Source organism: Corythoichthys intestinalis, chromosome 2 (genome assembly GCF_030265065.1).
Source record: "Corythoichthys intestinalis isolate RoL2023-P3 chromosome 2, ASM3026506v1, whole genome shotgun sequence".
NCBI classification, from domain to species: Eukaryota; Metazoa; Chordata; class Actinopteri; order Syngnathiformes; family Syngnathidae; genus Corythoichthys; species Corythoichthys intestinalis.
The window spans coordinates 38,098,461-38,114,932 of NC_080396.1; the positions used below are offsets into that span (position 1 = coordinate 38,098,461).

The 16,472-nt window shown below is 38.2% G+C and overlaps 1 protein-coding gene across 3 annotated transcripts in view; it reads left to right on the forward strand.

The window, feature by feature from the left end:
- Positions 1–16,472, forward strand: part of celsr3 (cadherin, EGF LAG seven-pass G-type receptor 3) — a 116,969-nt gene that overhangs the window by 58,175 nt on the left and 42,322 nt on the right. For 2 of the 3 annotated variants that reach the window (XM_057829949.1, XM_057829951.1), the window contains exons 5-14: positions 1,392–1,507; positions 1,662–1,750; positions 2,027–2,041; positions 5,224–5,381; positions 10,019–10,182; positions 10,423–10,548; positions 13,187–13,356; positions 13,447–13,632; positions 15,001–15,111; positions 15,211–15,379. In XM_057829949.1, the coding sequence (XP_057685932.1) occupies positions 1,392–1,507; positions 1,662–1,750; positions 2,027–2,041; positions 5,224–5,381; positions 10,019–10,182; positions 10,423–10,548; positions 13,187–13,356; positions 13,447–13,632; positions 15,001–15,111; positions 15,211–15,379 (1,304 nt within the window). The remainder of the gene's footprint in view (positions 1–1,391; positions 1,508–1,661; positions 1,751–2,026; positions 2,042–5,223; positions 5,382–10,018; positions 10,183–10,422; positions 10,549–13,186; positions 13,357–13,446; positions 13,633–15,000; positions 15,112–15,210; positions 15,380–16,472) is intronic. The other variant, XM_057829950.1, reaches the window with a different exon arrangement.

A 16,472-nucleotide genomic window follows, 5' to 3' on the forward strand; every position in this document is an offset into this window, starting at 1 on the left:
TATTAACAAAAAACATGTTCTATGCTAAATTTAGATAACATATTAACTGTGTGTAATATTATGACATCTTGCGTTAATTAGGCACACTGTATAACATTTACATCATCTTCAGCCCTCATCCCATTGTTTTAGCTGGCTACTGCACCACTTTTGGTTTGTTAGGTGAAACTTGATAGCTCTGCATAATGCTGGTAAGCATGGTGCAATAATGCTGCAGGAACAGCTTGGAATTGGGTTTCGTTTCATTGGGTTATCATTATATTATTTTTATTTTTAATTATATCGATATTTTTACAAATTTAGCTAATCCAACTGTCTATTGATCCATTAATGTTATTTGTTAGGGCTCTGTTACTCGAGGGGTAATGGTTCAATTCCTCTTGCACGCAAAATAAATTGCAGCCTACTGTTGGTGAAATGCTTGGGCAAGGCCTAAAACTCACCAGAGAAGCGCAGTCACCGTCCATTACTCTGACATCTCCTCCTGTATGCCGTCAGTGGGTGGTCTGCTTCTCTATGTGCGGCATAAAATATACAGCAGTCCGAACAAAGAGTGAATTATATTTCCCCTTGAAAAAAATCATAGTTTTTTTTTTTTTCAATAATAAATTATAGGCCATTTTGATCAGTTTTAAATTCCTATGGCGAGAAAAGAGACTGTAAATGAGAGCAAAGAACAATTTAACCGAGGCTTTGATATTAAAGAGGAACATATTGAGCTCCAGCTTTGCTCAAGCCATCTCCACCCTGAACAGCCATATGTAACACCACATCACCCAATGTCAAATATTCATTTACATGCAATATACGATGTGCAATACTTACTAAGTGCAATATTCACTGCCTCACTGTCAATTTCTGCTACTTAACTTCTATTCACACATATTCTATGTGCAATACTTATTTTCGTGCAAGATGAATCTGCAATATTCAATGCCTTCACTGTCAACTGCTGCTACCTCACTTCAATTATTTGCACTGCCTGAACATAGGACTCATACATATTTTATATTTATTTAGATTAGATTCTTTTATTCTATCCACTTTCGAGATTTTTACTTGTCCTGCACTGTAAAGGGAGATGCTCCACAATTTCATTGCACAACTGTATAATGACAATAAAGGGCTATTCTATTCTATTCTATTGTGTTAATTTTTTATTATTATTATTTTTCCTTGCAAAGAACCGTGTGAAATGTTAGCCTTTCCATCACTCTCAGTGCATCATTTTTGTGCATTCATTTTTCAACTTTGTTACTATCATATTACTGGGCAACCATCAACAATTTAATACTAGTGCCAACCAAAGTTGAGTTTTCTTGAATATCCTGTGCATTTTTCATGAACATGCCATGAAACAAAAATATATGTGTGTGCATGTATTTTTCTAGTTTTGCAACACTTGAGAGCAACGGTCTTCTATTCTACAATGGGCGGTTTAACGAGAAGCACGACTTTATTGCTTTGGAGATTCAAGAAGGACAGGTGGTTCTCAAGTATTCCACAGGTATGTTTGCTACATTAGACTTCGCCAACAAACCATTAGCACTGTGTATCTCCATAATATACAGTATGCAGTTTAAGTTTCCAATGTGTGGTTTTATTGATATATATCTATATATATCTTTTTATATCTTTTTTTTTTTTTTCAATACCTGCAGGTGAATCATCTACCCTAGTAAGTCCTTTTCTTCCTGGAGGTGTGAGTGATGGGGAATGGCACACAGTTCACATCCACTATTACAACAAGGTGAGTTTACCACAACATTTATTGAATATCATACAACAATTAATTGATTATTTTGTCATATTTCATATTTAATTGCATATTGATGCCATATCCCTTGGCTCTCTTCTGAATTTGAATTGCTTTTGTTGTGTCTGCAGAATAGATTTTATGCCAACACAGCTTTTTATTGAGAGCAAACTTGTTTATACCATCACGTGGGTGTTTGCTTGTCATTCTAGCCATGCACTGTGAATGCGCATCACCTTTAATTTTCTTTTGTTGTTTTATTTTCCTCAGCCAGCTATACGCTATGTGAGTATGACTGTATACATGATGTCTGTCTTCCTTTCTTACCCTGCAGATTGTGCGTGACCAATCAGTTTATTGTGCCTTGCTTGAGCAATACCTCTTTTCCTGTCCTTGGTATGAGATATTAGAAGTGTATCCCACTGGTATATGTTGGACTGATCGTCAGACTTATAATAGAATTTGGTGTGCAGAACACAGTTCAGTTTTATTTGAAGAATATCGCTTCTGCTTATGAGGCTACACAATGTATGAAAATGTTGTTTCCACACTTTAGTGAAATGGAATTTAATTTCCATGTGGCCATGAATACAGCTCTCCATTGAACCTCCTCTGTTATTGTTTGTTAACATGTTTTTTTTTTCATTTTCAACTGACCACTTCTGCTCTTATTTTAAGTGGAAGAGTGATGCAAATAAAGCTAAGTCAAGCTTTGGCAACTTTAGCAACATACAATTGAAACAACCGCAGATTAATTCATTCATTCATCTGGATACGCTTGCTCCGTTAGCCTTTATCCATGGCGAGGTTCATGGTAGGTTCATACTACAGGTCTTAATGCACAAATCCGATTTTTTGCCATATCCGTTTTTTTGGCGTATCCGTTCAGACTGCCTTTGTCCAATCAGACCATTCAAGTATCACGCATGCGTACTAATTCGCAGTCCGAGATGCGCTCAGCAAAGGGACCCACATGCGCAGAAGCATTAAAAAAATTACACATGGTAGCTGTATGTCATTCCAGAGTGATCATATTTTGATTTCCAAAAAGAGGACACAAATAAGAGACATTAATAGTCCCCGTTTAGTCTTATATTCAAAGTTTGTATGGACTGATAGAACACATACACGCACACACGAGCCTTGACGTGTGTGTGTGAAATGACGTGGGTGCGTCAGTTTGCCCCGACTCGGCCATGTGTGCAATAATGAAATATTGCTCATTCGGCGCACAGAATGAAAAATCGAAAATTGTAAGGCTTATTCTTTTCTTCATTTTTATTATTTTTTTTTATGACTGTGGTCAAGCCCGCTTCGTGCTTAAAAGCAGCGTTCAAGCTAGGCGCTAATGCATACATGGCTCCCGTCCTCCGTGCCTCTTGCTCTTTGCTGACGCAATTGCTGCATGAATTCCGATTTGGGAGTCTTGACAGTTCAGACCGCCAGTCACATTCTGAAAAAATGTGGCCCAGATTGGATTTGAACCACATACGATAGTGACTCAGATCGGATTTGAAATGTTCCACTTCTACGCGACTTGTCCCGTTCAGACCGATAAGTTAATGCCTGACTCGAGTCGGAAAAACACGAAAAAATGGAATTTGTGCATTAATACCTATAATAGGAACCTAGTCTAATTGTGCAACCTGCCAACGAGGCGATTAGCCACCTCAGTGATTAGCCACCCAATGAACCATTCTTGCAAATAGGAATCATAGCAATTAGAATAAAAATAATTTTCATCCTATGAAAATCTTTCTGAATGTTCTATTGAAACTTTAATGTCGCAGTGTCATCTAATGCATAACAGGGGCTATCATATATAGTATACACTGTTGGCCAAAAGTATTGGCACCCCTGCAATTCTGTCAGATAATGCTCAATTTCTCCCAGATGAGGGATGATGCAAATGATTGCCATTTTCAGATCTCTCCACAGGTGTTCTATGGGATTCAGGTCTGGACTCATTGCTGGCCACTTTAGAAGTCTCCAAGCTTTCTCTCAAACCATTTTGTAGTGGTTTTTGAAGTGTGTTTTGGGGCATTGTCCTGCTGGAAGACCCATGACCTCTTAGGGAGACCCAGCTTTCTCACACTGGGCCATACATTATGCTGCACAATTTGTTGGTAGTCTTCAGACTTCATAATGCCATGCACATGGTCAAGCAGTCCAGTGCCAGAGGCAGCAAAGCAACCCCAAAACATCAGGGAACTTCCGCCATGTTTGACTCTGGGAACCGTGTTCTTTTCTTCGAAGGCCTCATTTATTTCCCCTGTAAACACTAATTTGATGCCTATTCCCAAGAAGCTCTACTTTTGTCCCATCTGACCAGAGAACATTCTCCCCTAATGTTTTTGGCTTTCTCAGGTAAATTTGGCAAACTCCAGCTTGGCTTTTTTATGTCTCTGGGTCAGAAGTCTTCCTGGGTATCCTACCATAGAGTCCATTTTCATTCAGACGCCGACGGATAGTACGGGTTGACATTGTTGTACCCTCGGACTGCAGAAGAGCTTGAACTTGTTTGGATGTTAGTCGAGGTCCTTTATCCACCATCTGCACAATCTTTTGTTGAAGTTTTTTGTGAATTTTTCTTTTCCGTCCACAACTAGGGAGGTTAGCCACGGAAAATAGGCTTTACACTTATTGATGACACTGCACACGGGAGACACAGGAACATTCAGGTCTTACGAGATGGACTTGTAGCCTTGAGATTGCCCATGCTTCCTCACAATTTTGCTTCTCAAGTCCTCAGACAGTTCTTTGGTCTTCTTTCTTTTCTCCATGCTCAATGGGGTACACACGACGACACAGGACAGAGGTTGAGTCAACTTTAATCCATTTCATCCGGCTGCAAGTGTGATTTAGCTATAGCCACCACCTGTTATGTGCCACAGATAAGTAACAAGTGCTGTTAATTACACAAATTAGAGAGAGATTACTTTTTCCGGCCCATTTTTGGATTTGTTTAAAACTATAACGATTTAATTTTTTTCCCTATTCTCTTTTGACAAAATAAATGAAGATATTACTACCAAATCATTAGTAGTTGCAATCATTTTCTGGGAGAATTTTTTTTCCCTATTCTCTTTTGTGTTTTTTTAAAAAAAAATTTATTGTAAGCAAAATAAATGAAGATATTACTACCAAATCATTTGTAATTGCAATCATTTTCTGTGAAAAATTGAGCATTATCTGACAGAATTGCATTGGTGCCAATACTTTTGGCCAGCAGTGTATGACAAATTGTAACATAGTGTACATGTTGACCACATTAATGAAAAGAACTGGACGTTACCCAGTGGGATACACAGTAGTTACCCTAAGACCAGGCATAGTATTTCTTGTAGCCTGCTTGGATGTCTCCCAAAAAACATATCCTGTCATACAATAATGCCTCAATTCACAAAAATCTTTTTCACATAATTTCCGTCAGAGTCCATATTTAATTTGTCTTATTGTGCTTTAAGCCCAAGCGCAGCATGAGCGGGGAGGCCCAGGGTCCCTCAGATGAGAAGATTGCAGTCGTGAGCATTGACGACTGCGATACAGCCTTATCACTCCGCTTTGGCACACAGCTTGGAAATTACAGCTGTGCTGCTCAGGGCAAACAGACCAGCAGCAAGAAGTGAGTGTGTCCGATTTTCATCCTATAATGTTATTTTTACAATGACATGGCCAGTATAGGATGTACTCTATGGATATGTTTGTAACTTGTAAATCATTTGCTACTGCTCCCCTCGGGTTTCAGAATGAAAATAGCCTGAAATTAGGATGATAAGTCGCCTTTAATGAACAGTTGACTGCATGCTCCTTAGTGATTAGTTGTATCTCTCAAATGATCTTATTACCCGTCTCACACTTAATCTTCATTTATTTCAGCATTGCCTGCTCATACTTCGCTCTTTAATCCCATCGTTATCCGTAATATAATAACAACAAAAAAGAAAAAAACCTATTGGGCCAATGCATTGTCACTAGACATTTGTAGGCATTTACAGTATTTGCAAATAACCAGTTGAAGTAGTACATCTGCTTTGGCGTAGGTACAGACAGCATAGGTTCATTTTCTCACTCGGTGATGGTATGATTCTCTGTTTCTTAATGACACCTGCTGAAAAAAATCAAGAAATTTAAGGGAGCAACCAAACTGACTCCAAACAGGAGGGATTTTGGTCGAGGGTCGTACTTCTCGACTGTAAGGCAGACTTGGTAAAGCTAAACACAGCTCCATAAACGCTTGTAAAATTCTGTTTCTCGCTTTATGTCTGGCCTTTGGGTGCCGTAATCACTTTGACTGAGTCATGTAAGCATGAAGAAAAGCTTGAAGGATTAAAGAACCACTGGAGATATCTCCCCCAAGGCATGTCTCGTCTCCTTTTACTCAGGGGCGGCTTTTGATGATGCATTTTTTTCCCAATTTGTTAAAGGCAGATCTCTTGTTTGTCACTCAACGTTTGACTTATGGTGTTTAACCATTGCCTGCTCTGCAAAAAAAAAAACATAAAATAAAAGCCAAATAATCATAATGAAGGGCAAAAATGTCACCGTGACAGCCCAATCATGTCTTATTTTTTATGTAATGTGACATTTTTTTCCCCTCCTCAACTTCCCTCCCCTCACCTTCTGTCTTTTCATCCACCTCTTCACTTGTACTCTCTTGATGTTTGCTGTAATTTAGATTTAATCTGTTTATTCTTCTACCTCCCCAGTTGCTTCCTGACATCCTTTTATCATTCCCTCCCTTTGTTATTATTATTACTATTTTGTTGATGTCACTTGAAAACTAACCAATTTAATTTTTTTGTTCTCCTTTTCTCTGTTCTGTCACCCCTCCGCCTTGAAATCCACTTGCTATTTAATGTCAGTCATATACAATCTCTTGTTCCTTCATCTATCTTCTTGTCTATTTTTCTGTGTTCTTTTCAATTTCCTTCTTCGCTTGAATCTTTTAGACCACCATTATCTTTTGATTTCCAACCAAAGCTGTGCTTATGCTATGATTATTATTTCTTCTGACAAGATATTCAATGGGGTTGGCTAATCCCTATTTCATGTCCTATTTTTTTCCCCGCCTTTTTTTCTTTTTTCCCCCTCAGCTGCATGATCATGCAGAATGGTGGATCTGGATATATTTTTCTGTTGTACCGTAATTTTCGGACTATAAGTCGCTACCTTTTTCCCTCATTTTGAATCCTGCAGTTTATTGTCCAGTGCGGCTCATTTGTTGATTTATTTGGGTAAATAGGTACCACTTTATTTGACAGCGGTGTCATAAGACTGTCATTGGACCGTCATAATTATGACATGACATTATCATGGGCATCAATGAATGCTTATAATACAGTACCTTGCAAAAGTATTCGGCCCCCTTGAACCTTGCAACCTTTCGCCACATTTCAGGCTTCAAACATAAAGATATAAAATTTTATTTTTTTGTCAAGAATCAACAACAAGTGGGACACAATCGTGAAGTGGAACAAAATTTATTGGATAATTTAAACTTTTTTAACAAATAAAAAACTGAAAAGTGGGGCGTGCAATATTATTCGGCCCCCTTGCGTTAATACTTTGTAGCGCCACCTTTTGCTCCAATTACAGCTGCAAGTCGCTTGGGGTATGTTTCTATCAGTTTTGCACATCGAGAGACTGACATTCTCGCCCATTCTTCCTTGCAAAACAGCTCGAGCTCAGTGAGGTTGGATGGAGAGTGTTTGTGAACAGCAGTCTTCAGCTCTTTCCACAGATTCTCGATTGGATTCAGGTCTGGACTTTGACTTGGCCATTCTAACACCTGGATACGTTTATTTTTGAACCATTCCATTGTAGATTTGGCTTTATGTTTTGGATCATTGTCCTGTTGGAAGATAAATCTCCGTCCCAGTCTCAGGTCTTGTGCAGATACCAACAGGTTTTCTTCCAGAATGTTCCTGTATTTGGCTGCATCCATCTTCCCGTCAATTTTAACCATCTTCCCTGTCCCTGCTGAAGAAAAGCAGGCCCAAACCATGATGCTGCCACCACCATGTTTGACAGTGGGGATGGTGTGTTCAGGGTGATGAGCTGTGTTGCTTTTACGCCAAACATATTGTTTTGCATTGTGGCCAAAAAGTTCAATTTTGGTTTCATCTGACCAGAGCACCTTCTTCCACATGTTTGGTGTGTCTCCCAGGTGGCTTGTGGCAAACTTTAAACGAGACTTTTTATGGATGTCTTTGAGAAATGGCTTTCTTCTTGCCACTCTTCCATAAAGGCCAGATTTGTGCAGTGTACGACTGATTGTTGTCCTATGGACAGACTCTCCCACCTCAGCTGTAGATCTCTGCAGTTCATCCAGAGTGATCATAGGCCTCATGGCTGCATCTCTGATCAGTTTTCTCCTTGTTTGAGAAGAAAGTTTGGAAGGACGGCCGGGTCTTGGTAGATTTGCAGTGGTCTGATGCTCCTTCCATTTCAAAATGATGGCTTGCACAGTGCTCCTTGAGATGTTTAAAGCTTGGGAAATCTTTTTGTATCCAAATCCGGCTTTAAACTTCTCCACAACAGTATCTCGGACCTGCCTGGTGTGTTCCTTGGTTTTCATAATGCTCTCTGCACTTTAAACAGAACCCTGAGACTATCACAGAGCAGGTGCATTTATAGGGAGACTTGATTACACAGAGGTGGATTCTATTTATCATCATCGGTCATTTAGGACAACATTGGATCATTCAGAGATCTTCACTGAACTTCTGGAGTGAGTTTGCTGCACTGAAAGTAAAGGGGCCGAATAATATTGCACGCCCCACTTTTCAGTTTTTTATTTGTTAAAAAAGTTTAAATTATCCAATCAATGTTGTTCCACTTCACAATTGTGTCCCACTTGTTGTTGATTCTTGACAAAAAAATTAAATTTCATATCTTTATGTTTGAAGCCTGAAATGTGGCGAAAGGTTGCAAGATTCAAGGGGGCCGAATACTTTTGCAAGGCACTGTAGATGTCATTACGTGTCATCCGGCAAATTATGTCAATGTCACAAACTCCGTTTTTGTCCAGCTTGGATCGTTTACATCAATTCAAAAAGTAGATAATTTGCCAGATGACACAAAATGACATCTGTCATAAGCATTCAATAATGCTCATAGCAGTGTCATGTCATATATTATAATGGTCTTATGAAAATCTTATGGCGCCACTGTCAAATAAAGTGTTACCAAATTCCATAAATAGCAATTAATGCAGTGCTTCTCAATTATTTTCTGTTACGCCCCCCCATGGAAGACGTACATATTTCGCGCTCCCCCAAACTCTGCAGCCACTGTAAATAGTATCATTTGTCTATAAAATTACTATTATAAGTATGCCTCTGCCTAACATTGTTTCCTTTTTTTCTATTAAAGAAAAAAAAAAAAGAAACATGGATCAATATGTAATAAGTACAACTTTATTAACATCAAGCGCACCAATTTGACTGAATTAAAAAAAAAAAAGTCGCATCTAAACTGTAAAAATACACTCAAGGTACATCTCTGACCATTTGATATTGAAAAAATAAAATGTATTAAAATCAGTAAATAATAATTCAAAATGATTGGAAACATTAACTCGTGAGGACAATATGCCAAAAAATTTGACTGAAAAAATAGTCGGGCGCGTCCCACAATTTGAGAAGTACTGAATTAATGGAACAACTAGAACAGTGACTGAAGAAAAATTTAGCACAGAATATGAATTTTGATTTGTTATTTACATCTGTAGCGCTGCAATGCATGCTAGGAGGCATGTTGGACGACAACAGTGTTGACAGGAGGTGGCAGCATAGGTTGACTGTCTCCCCCAAGAGAACAGTGATGGTCAAATGAAGCTTCTTGAAGAAATGAAGCTTTGCAGCCAATTGGTTCAAAGCTTCGTGGTGGTTTATTTGGTCTTATGACAATCTTATGATGCCGCTGTCAAATAAATTGTGCCGTTTTTTTTTTTTTTTTTTTTTTGTCAAATTTGGTGTGTGGTGCCTTATAGAGTGCGAAAGTTACGGTATATACTCTCCCTGTGGTTGTTTATAGCCAGGTGTGTATTGAAAATGCAGCACGCCAGAAAAGGGTTTGAGGGGACAGACAAAGAGACCGAACAGACATGGGAAAAAGAGACACAAACCATGGCAGGATAATACTTGAATAATTATGATATATGACTACAAATAGGGCAACAAAGAACACGTTGAGGAATGAAAGCAACAAATAAACAATTTACTAAAAACTCTTAATCCATATTTCCTTATTTCACAGGTCTCTTGACCTAACTGGCCCATTGTTCCTGGGTGGGGTTCCCAACGTTCCGGACAACTTCCCATTTGGCACCAGAGAGTTTATCGGGTGCATGAAGGAGCTGCACATTGACAACAAGCCGCTGGACCTTGCTGGGTTTATTGCTAACAATGGAACACAGCCAGGTAAGCAATGCTAATGAACCATAGTTATCTGTAAAATGTGCTTGTTAAGTCGGTGTTAACAACGCTTATTTATTTTAGTACAAAAGCTAAATTGATCATGATTGATGTAATGATTGAATGGCCACAATGCAAGTACCCTTTTGAAGCAAGATTTATTCTCAATTGTATCAAGAGTGATTTTTAATACAATGAATTTTCATTAAAACCTTTTGAGGTGTCTGATTTTTACCTTTATGATAGGCTGCAGTGCCAAACTTCCTTTCTGCAAGTCCAACCCCTGTCAGAATGGAGGAACCTGCAGGGTCAGCTGGGAGACATTCTCCTGTGACTGTCCTCTTGGGTATGGAGGGAAGGACTGCAGCCATGGTGAGAGCCTATTACAGTTTCATATAATCCATTTTGCTGTATAAAACCGTATTACATTTTAAAATATTTAATAGTTAGAATAAATTCATCAGTTTAAAACTACCACAAGTTTCCAGTGAGCTTTTTCTTGGGAAGATTGAAGAAGAGGAGCAGAATGGGTGTATTTATTCATATAAAATGATCATTTAAAAGTTTTTTTTCCTTAACCAAAAGTAAGATGGAGCTGACTGCTGAGCCTGAGGGCAGAACACATTAGAGGAGTGAACAGACCACAAGGGATTCGGAGCAGAAGATGAAAAGCTGTTACCAAGGATGAGCAGGAGTCAGACTGTAGAATATGATCAGGTTTAGAAAATTTCTTTATGAGTAAAATAGTGCACATGAATCAAAAGCAGGAACAGACTGCAAGTGTAAACTTTGTAAACAGCCTATTTTGTCCGAATTTGCATGCCTTTGATGTTGCCTTGATATTTCACAGAAAAAACTGTTCACAGTGGTTTGGTTGGCTCCCTTTTTTCAGGACACCATAACCTTCATGTCCACACTGTTGTTTTCTTCACTGACCAATTATAAACAACATTTTGGACCCCAGAAAACAAAAAATTCCCAACATTTTCCTGTCAAAATTTCTAATATTGATGTTGTGAAGCTTGATAATATTTATTCAGCTTGTTTGGATAAACATTCAACAGAAAAAAATGAGACTGAATAGTTTGTAGTTTTTGAATATATATACAGTATATGTATATCATCTAACACAAAGAGGGTTTGGAGAATATCTCCTTGTGAGGTTAGGTATTGCACCCATCACCTTATCAATGCATTATACATACGATAGTTTCTGGAACAAACACATATCTTTACAAATTGAAAAGATTGTGAAAAAAAATATAACATTGAAAAAAAGTGTTAACTAGTTTATTGTCAATATTTTTTTAAGTTCAATTTTCAGGCATGCTACTCAGTTTCCCCTTGAACAGGACACAGGGCTACATCACACAGCCCCCTCTTCCGCTGTTTGCGCACGAAGAAAACAACGACAAATCTGGCCCAGTCTCTTTGAGTTGATGAAATAATGCATTAGCTTACGCTACATTTTCAATTCATTACGCACGTTTCAAAGTCCCCCGCTCAATCCAACTGGCGTTTGCTCGCTTCATCACCTCCCTCTCCTCCCTCTCCTTAGGTGGTGCCTCGCTCAGCAATTTATTAATATGCTCACATTACATCCATCCTTCGTGACCTCACAATGGCTCCTGTGATATGTAGCTTTTTGTGGTGCTTTCGGTTTTGAAAAAGGACAAGAAATGATGGAAATATGGACATAAACACATGGTTCAGTGTTTTAATTCTTATTTATGACTGCAATAAAACTATAAAATTCAAATGACATTATTTCCCGTTTTACTTGGTCAATGGACTTCAAGTAAAAACAGGTGTGGACATCAACTTCCACACTTTCAAATGAGACCAATCACTGGTAAGTGGGTGACGTAAGGTCAGTCTGACGAGGCTTCAAAGATTATATGCGTAAATGTGTGACACATCCAGTGTTAAAGTGCTTGATAAAACTTAAATGGCTAGTTTGACTGTCAGAAAAAAAAAACTGGAGAGCAGATGAATAAGTGAGCTATTTTGTCATTTTTGTCACCAAGGGACCCAGTTTTTCTCATTAAGTCAACACCCACTTTTATACACATCAAATAAAGCAAAGTGTCCAAATAAAAAAAACATTCAAAAAAATTATCATATGTCGTCTTGTGTAACTCACGTCAATTTGTACAGAAGATTTATATTGTTTACATTTGGTTTTCAACACCCCTTAATTTGTTGGTACTCAACACAAATGTTAACTTACTGCCATTTGCACTGTAAAATTTATTTATTTATTTATTTTATTTCTTACCATTTTGTATTTATTTTTTTACATTGTGTTTTTTGTCGTTCTGGAAATATAAAAGTTGAGTTCCACCCCAATTTCGTCATCTCCACCCCCAAAAAAAGAGTAAAATGTTGATATTTATTTTCTTTTTGCTTCATTATCTTGCCACTGAACACTTGAGTTGTGGATGTTTCTCATGCTTCCCAATTAAAATCAAATAAATATCAAAATAATGCTTTCAGTCGATAGCTTAGATTCACTTTACATGTTGCTAGCCGTGATGTACTCAGAATTTGTGGCCGAAACTTTACCGTGACTAATTTAGAAAATTACAGTTGTATTTTGTCTAAATGCTGGAAATGGTTGTAGGTTAAATGAGATACCAAATTGGTCACAAAGAAAATGCACACTGATGAAGGATATTCATGAGACTCTTTGGCTTTCAAGGACACACAAATGGGTATGCTTATTGTCATCTCAGCATTGTGTGATGCTAACAGTTTAGCATTCAAATGACAGTGTTTTCAGTGTTTTTTCTGGCATCAGTGTGAGAGTGGAGGTTTTTTTTTTTTTTTTTTTTTTATCTCTCAGGGAAACTCTACTCAATCAGTGTAAAACACACACACACGCAGAGTAATATTTGATTTGCTCAGCATCATATTTCCTCTCAAGTTCAATGACTCATCTGATGAATCATCACCGTTTTGATCTTCCAGTATGTCACACCTTTTATGCCCGATTCCTATCATTCTTTAGTGATGCCACACCCCCATCGCTTCCTGGGAAACAGTGCCCTCTGGTGGGACTTAAAGAATGACGTGACCATCTCCACGCCCTGGTACCTGGGCTTGGTGTTCCGAACCAGAGCCCGAGAGGGGACGCTTCTTCAAGCCCAGGCTGGCCAGTACACCAGCCTGCTGTTCCAGGTTGTTAAACCTGGATTTCCTTGTTGTGGACTTCTTCATGTTTATTTGGCCCATCTAAAGTTTTTCCCCATGTTTTCTTTCAACCTTTAGGTGACAAATGGTCAGCTTGTGTTCTCTGTGACTCGAGGTTCTACGCGACCCGTGAGGTTGAGGCTGGATCAAGTTCAAGTGGCAGACGGACGGTGGCATGACCTTCAGTTGGAGCTGCGAGACGTTCATAGTGGCCGCGAAACCCGTTATGTTGCCACACTTCGACTTGACTTTGGACTATACCAAGTAAGAGATGTGAAGTCAAAACAAATTATTATTTGAGTTTTACATTTAGAGAAAAGCTAAGAGAAACTGTCACAAAGGCAAAGCAAGAAATCTTAAAGCAGCTAAGTACAGGTGATATAGAGACCTTCACCAGGCATGAGTCATTCTACAGTAGCTCTTTTGGTGCAGCTCATTCTACTGTACTGTGTTGGTCACTGCCCTGCATATGCAAGTGCACTTTAATTGTAAAAAACAAAAATAAATGATTATGTTCACACTTTTAATTGGATTTGCGCACAAATATGTTTTTGCCAAGCAGCATTCACAGAGGGCTTTATTACAGCAAAACACTTTTTATTCATTTTCTGGTTTTAATTCTATTTCCCGTTTCAATTGTTTTTGTTTTTAACTGTCTTAATGATTTAATGTGAATTTAATGTATGGTTTTATTTGCACTTTGAAATACCTTATGTTGAATTGTTTTATACAAATCAATTTGCTTTGCCTTGCATTACAGTATAACGATTAACTAAGCCAAAGAAAAATATTTTTTCTAGGCCTACCCGGCTGTTTGAATGACACACTTAGGGCTGATGGCGCCTAAACAATCGTCAAAAAACATAGCTTTGTTTGTTTGTTTGTTTTTTTTTTTTTTTTGTTATGTGAAAGATCCTAAAAATATAACCATATCAAATGCACAAAAATTGTAAGATAGCTAATTTGGTGAGATATTAGCAGCCAATGACGTATGACATTATGATACACTGTCTCCGTTAATTAGACAGTGATCTTCTTTGAAATTGTTTGGTAGTGACTGTCAGGAAAACATCAATTCATACTGCTGCAAAACTAACTCTGTAAATGTGGATTATTGATTTATATTTCATGCTTGTTGTTTGATATTCCCAGCCGTGGCTGCTTAATGACACTGTCACTGTTCTTTCCTGAGCATTCGCCCTCTGTGGATCGATCTGATTTGATTGTTTTCATTTATTTAATCAAGTCAAATGGTCTGTCTGCAGTTTTCCATAACTATTCTTCTAGCCTACCTTTAACACAAATACAGTCATTGGTAATGTAATCCCAAGAGAAAATATATTTAGAAATATTTCAGTGAATCAGTTTGCTTTTTTTTTTATCCCCAAAACTTGGTTATTTTTGATCTTTTTATCCAACCATTTCCTCATCCTTAGATTTTAGTCAAAATAATGTTTGATAACCTTGCTATCTTCATTCGTAACACATTACCGTTTACAAGGTTAAACACTCCTTTTCAATGAAATTCTTATGCTTTTCCATTCATGAATTCAGTTCCCGTTTATTATTAATGATAATCTTTTGCCTTTTCTGTTCACCTTTGACCTCTCTCGTTCTTCTCCTCTCCATTAGGGAACAGCAATAGTTGGTAATGAGATTCATGGACTGAAGGTGAAACATCTGCATGTGGGAGGAGTATTGGGCTCTGGTGAGGTCCAGAACGGGATCAGAGGGTGCATACAGGTGAGACGACATGGATGGATAATAAATAAATGTGTGAGCTCATAACAAAAAGATTATATGATATTAAAAAATGTATGTGATACAACTCTCATTTTCTAGGGTGTTCGCCTTGGTGTGAGACCGGATGGCCCTCCACTGCCGCGCCCCTCCAGAACTGTCAAAGTGGAGATCGGTTGCAATGTCGGGAACCCGTGTGTCTCATCTCCATGTCCAGGCCACAGCCGCTGTTTGGATCAATGGGAGCGCCACACCTGCATATGTGAAGCTGGTGAGTAATAGGTTGGCTACTTGTTGGAATCATCTTCACCGGTTGACAAATGAATTGCAAGTCATATCTGCATTGCAAAGAGGAAGGAAAGAGTTGTAATTGCATTCTGTGGGTGAAAAAGTAAAATGGATTTTCACTGTACATTAAATTCAATATCATTTTGATAACTTGGTACAACAAAAATGTCTTAAACAGTTTACAGAAACTTTTTCTTTTCTTTTTTTTTAAACAAGAGCAACGGCGTTTAGGCTCTTATGCTGTTTTTTTATGCATAGGCATAAAATTAACCAAATCGGTAAATTTTTGAATGACTGAATGATGCTCATAGCACTTCATAGTGCGCTGAGTCTAATGAGGCAGATGAGAAGAGATTAAAGCATTCACAACAGCAGGAGCAAACAGATGATAAAATGAGCCAAAATGCTACAGGAATTTGAAACAGAGGAGGAGCAGACAGCTTGAAAATATTAATGTTAATTAAGTGAATGTAATAACAGATGGGAATAATATAATCAGCAGTGATTTGGGGCATCAAAGAGAGGAAAGTACGAGATCATGAGAACATCTCTTCAAATAGTCCTGGAAACACGGGCGACACACTTATTGAATAGCTCTGCACAATAGGTGAGAGAGAAAATGAAAAGACTGAGTCATTAATTCAGCAGAGTTGATGCCTGATTCGTTTACCTTCGTGTGTGATATCTGTCTCAGACAAACAATTTGATAAATCTTTTAAGATTTGAAAAATCCTCGTATGAGTGCCAAGCCCAAGTCAACTAAGTACCTGCTAAGTTGAAACATTAATAAAGTTCAAGAGGAGTTGCAAACAAAAAAGTTAGAAAATTAGATCAACTGCTTGCAGCAATAATGAAGGGCGTAAAACAGAAATGAGTTTTTGCATATGGCATGCAAGATGAAGGGCATACAGCATTTGTTTAGAGGCCTGGGGCCCGGCAGCATAGGAGAGGAAGCGTTCAGGCAGTGCTGTTCCTGGAGCATCCTCCACTAGCCCTTCAGCTAATGCTAACATCTTATTAGCGTCAAACACTGTGCACACATAGACACAATGGCACATGCGCACCCCACTAAACAT